Below are 3,049 nucleotides of genomic sequence, written 5' to 3'. Positions count from 1 at the left end.
GCAGCGCTCGCCCCGACTTGCGAAACACGCTGAAGATGCCGACTCATTTTGCCGCCGTCAGACAGACAGATAACGGACGTGGCTCCGCCGACCTTGGGAAAGAGACGGTGGCAGAAGGGGGACGTTAGTAACGGCAGGCCCGTCTGTGGGCATACTTAAAGGGGGTCCCTCTGGTAACCGTAAATGACGGCTGTGGCTCTGGCAAGCACATAGCCCTTTGGTTTTTTTTGCTCTTGGCGCTTTCTCAATTTTTACAGAGCAGAACCAAGACTTTTTTCAGTTTTACCCAATGCTTGTGAGATTGGGGTTATAAAAGGTAGTGGACCAAAAGGGAGAAACTTTTGTTTTTATTTAGATAGCAGTCGATTTGGCCGAGGTGACGGGCTGTGCAGTGTAACGGCGGAATGTTTAGCAGTAGAATGTAGGAAACTAGTTCCTCGTCTCTTGTAGTTCTGCTAACGTCATCAAGCGTTCCCAGGAGCGGCGTAATTGTTTTTAACTGTAAGCTGTTGTCCTCCCTCCCCCGCTCTAACAACAGCGGAAAACACCTATTACTTGTTGGTATTCAAGAGGTTGGGATGGTTCTTTTTCACCTTGACTTGTATAATTTGGAGATGAAAGGAGAATCCTTTCTATTAATATTAGCTAACAATTATATAGCACTTATTCCACAGTCTTACTAACTCAGACCATTCGCAAGACAAACTTGTCAGGTGAATATTCTCATTTTTCAGACCCAGAAAAGAGAAGCTAAGTGAATACTTCTCTCTTAATTGTATACATCTGTTTTGTTATATTTGCTGCTGTTTTACTTTGAGGTTTTGGTTGGTTTGAACCCCTTCAGAGGCACGCACTTACTGGCCTTGTGATCTGCTTCTGGATGGTCAACCAAAACCAGATTCACTGCCACCGACTGAGCTCTGACTTGGGACAACCACATAGGACAGGGTAGACCTGCCGTGTGTCTCCAAGATGGCAGCTCTTTAGGGGAATAGAAAGCCTTGTCTTTCCCCCAAGGAGCAGCAGGTGGTTTCAAACTGTTAGCCTCCCGGTTAGCAGCCCCTTAGGAAGACAGCTATACTCTGCACACATCAGGTTACCCTGAGTCAGAGCCAGCTCATGGCAACTGGAAGGGGAAAAAAAAAAGGAATTGTTTTACTTCAAAGGTTTTTTATAATTTGTCAGCAGTGTCTGTTGATAATATTTTTAAAGTTTTATTAGCACTTTGTCCACTTGATATTTCAAGCATACCAAGAAGAGTTCTGCAGTTATGACCACATTCAGTTCTAGAACATACTCTTCTTCCTTGTACTCATTGTTATGCATGTAATTATTTTTTTCTAATTGTGGCAAAAATATACATAATATTCTCCAATTCCACAACTTCTACATGTACAATGCAGTGCCATTGATTATACTTTTCATGTTGTATAACGATTATTGATATCCTTTTCCTAATTATTCCACCACCATGAACATAAACTCAATATCCTCTAAGCAACAACTCTTTCTCCTTCACTCATAGTAACCATTGTTCAAATTTGGTTTCCTTTTTTTTTTTAGTAGTTTTCTTGATATATTCACATATCATATACTACCATGATTAAATCTCATTTTAAAAGTTGTATATACATCATCATAATCAGTTCTGCTCTCTCCCCCAACCTGCATTTATTGTTTGTTCCCCGAATCCCCTCACCCTCCTCACCTCCATCCCCTTTCCACTTCCCCAATATGACAATATTTTAAAGTCACTACTTCTTACAGTTATATTCCAAAATTTCTTTTCTTTTTTAAAATAATTTTATTGGGGGCTCGTACAACTTAACACAATCCATATTTCAATTGAGTCAGGCATGTTTGTACATATGTTGCCCTCATTCTTTTCTAGACATTTACTTTCTATTGAGCCCTGGTATCAGCTCTCCCCCACCCCCACCCTCATAATCCCCTGATAGATTGTACATTGTTGTTGTTTTCATCTCACACCGATCACTGTCTCTCCCCATGTTTTCTGTTGGTTCCCCCTGTAGAGAGGTGTATGCTTATGTGTCAATCATTGCAATCGGTTTTCCCCTTTATCCCCACCTCTCCCCTCTTTCCCCTACCCTTCTGGTACCACTATTCCCACTCCTGTTCCTGGATTCTGTGCAAAAATTTCTTTATATGTAAGTTCACTAAGTAAGAATTAGGATGAGATCTTTGATTTTAACAACATACTGTTATTTAGTAAATCTCAATGATGTTTACTTTGTAATTTAAATTAAGTAGTTATGAAGGAAAACTATATTTGCTTATTTTTTCTTTATTTCTCTTTTGGTGTTATTCAGGGAGAGTACCACAATTTCAATCTGGGAAGCCTTAAATGAAAGTTATCTAAAGTCATAGATCATAAACTGAAGAGAGACTCCCCCAGTCGACAATAAGGTGGAACAAGATGATGTTGTCCTTGAACAACCTGCAAAATGTCATCTGTAACCCGGTAACTGATTTCTGTACACTCACTGTTTACTTATGACAGGTTTGATAACAAATCCGATTGAAATCCTTAGCAGGTATGAGGGGGCAAGAGTAAAATTCAGTAAACACATATCAGATACGTACTGTATCATAGAGACTGGTTGTGCGGAGTGAAAAGGAGATGTCATGCTTATACGTGACGAGTGGAGGAAAGGACACAATGACAGCGGAAAGTGACGAGACTCATGAATAGAGTGTGTGGGAGTACAGTGGAGGGGATGCCAACTTTGGGAAAAGGGGTGGGGGTGGGAAAGAGGAGGGTCATATTATTTTCAGGTAATCTTAAATAATTTTCAAAGGGAAATGAATTTGTTCTTTATAGGATTCTTTGTTTCTTTATTAGAAGTAACCATTAAAAACTAATGTCTCATACAGGCATGTACATATGTAAATATATTTATATATGAGGACGGGGAAATAGATCTATGTGCATATATTTATAGATTTAGTATTAAGGTAGCAGATGGACATTGGGCCTCCACTCAAGTACTCCCTCAATGCAAGAACACTTTGTTCTATTAAACTGGCA

General features: G+C 39.8%; 1 protein-coding gene across 2 annotated transcripts in view; it reads left to right on the top strand.

Moving 5' to 3' along the window:
• Positions 1-220: 220 nt before the first annotated feature.
• Positions 221-3,049, top strand: part of LGALS8 (galectin 8) — a 16,469-nt gene continuing 13,640 nt past the window's right edge. The window contains exons 1-2 of one of the 2 annotated variants that reach the window (XM_004712187.2): positions 221-501; positions 2,331-2,482. In XM_004712187.2, the coding sequence (XP_004712244.1) occupies positions 2,438-2,482 (45 nt within the window). In that variant the 5' untranslated portion in view covers positions 221-501; positions 2,331-2,437. The remainder of the gene's footprint in view (positions 502-2,330; positions 2,483-3,049) is intronic. The other variant, XM_004712188.2, reaches the window with a different exon arrangement.

This window comes from Echinops telfairi, unplaced genomic scaffold, assembly GCF_000313985.2.
Source record: "Echinops telfairi isolate 266 unplaced genomic scaffold, ASM31398v2 ScPeMD7_7424;HRSCAF=8462, whole genome shotgun sequence".
In the NCBI taxonomy this organism is placed as follows: Eukaryota; Metazoa; Chordata; class Mammalia; order Afrosoricida; family Tenrecidae; genus Echinops; species Echinops telfairi.
Note: the sequence above shows the minus strand (reverse complement) of the source record. Positions and strands in the feature narration are given on the sequence as shown.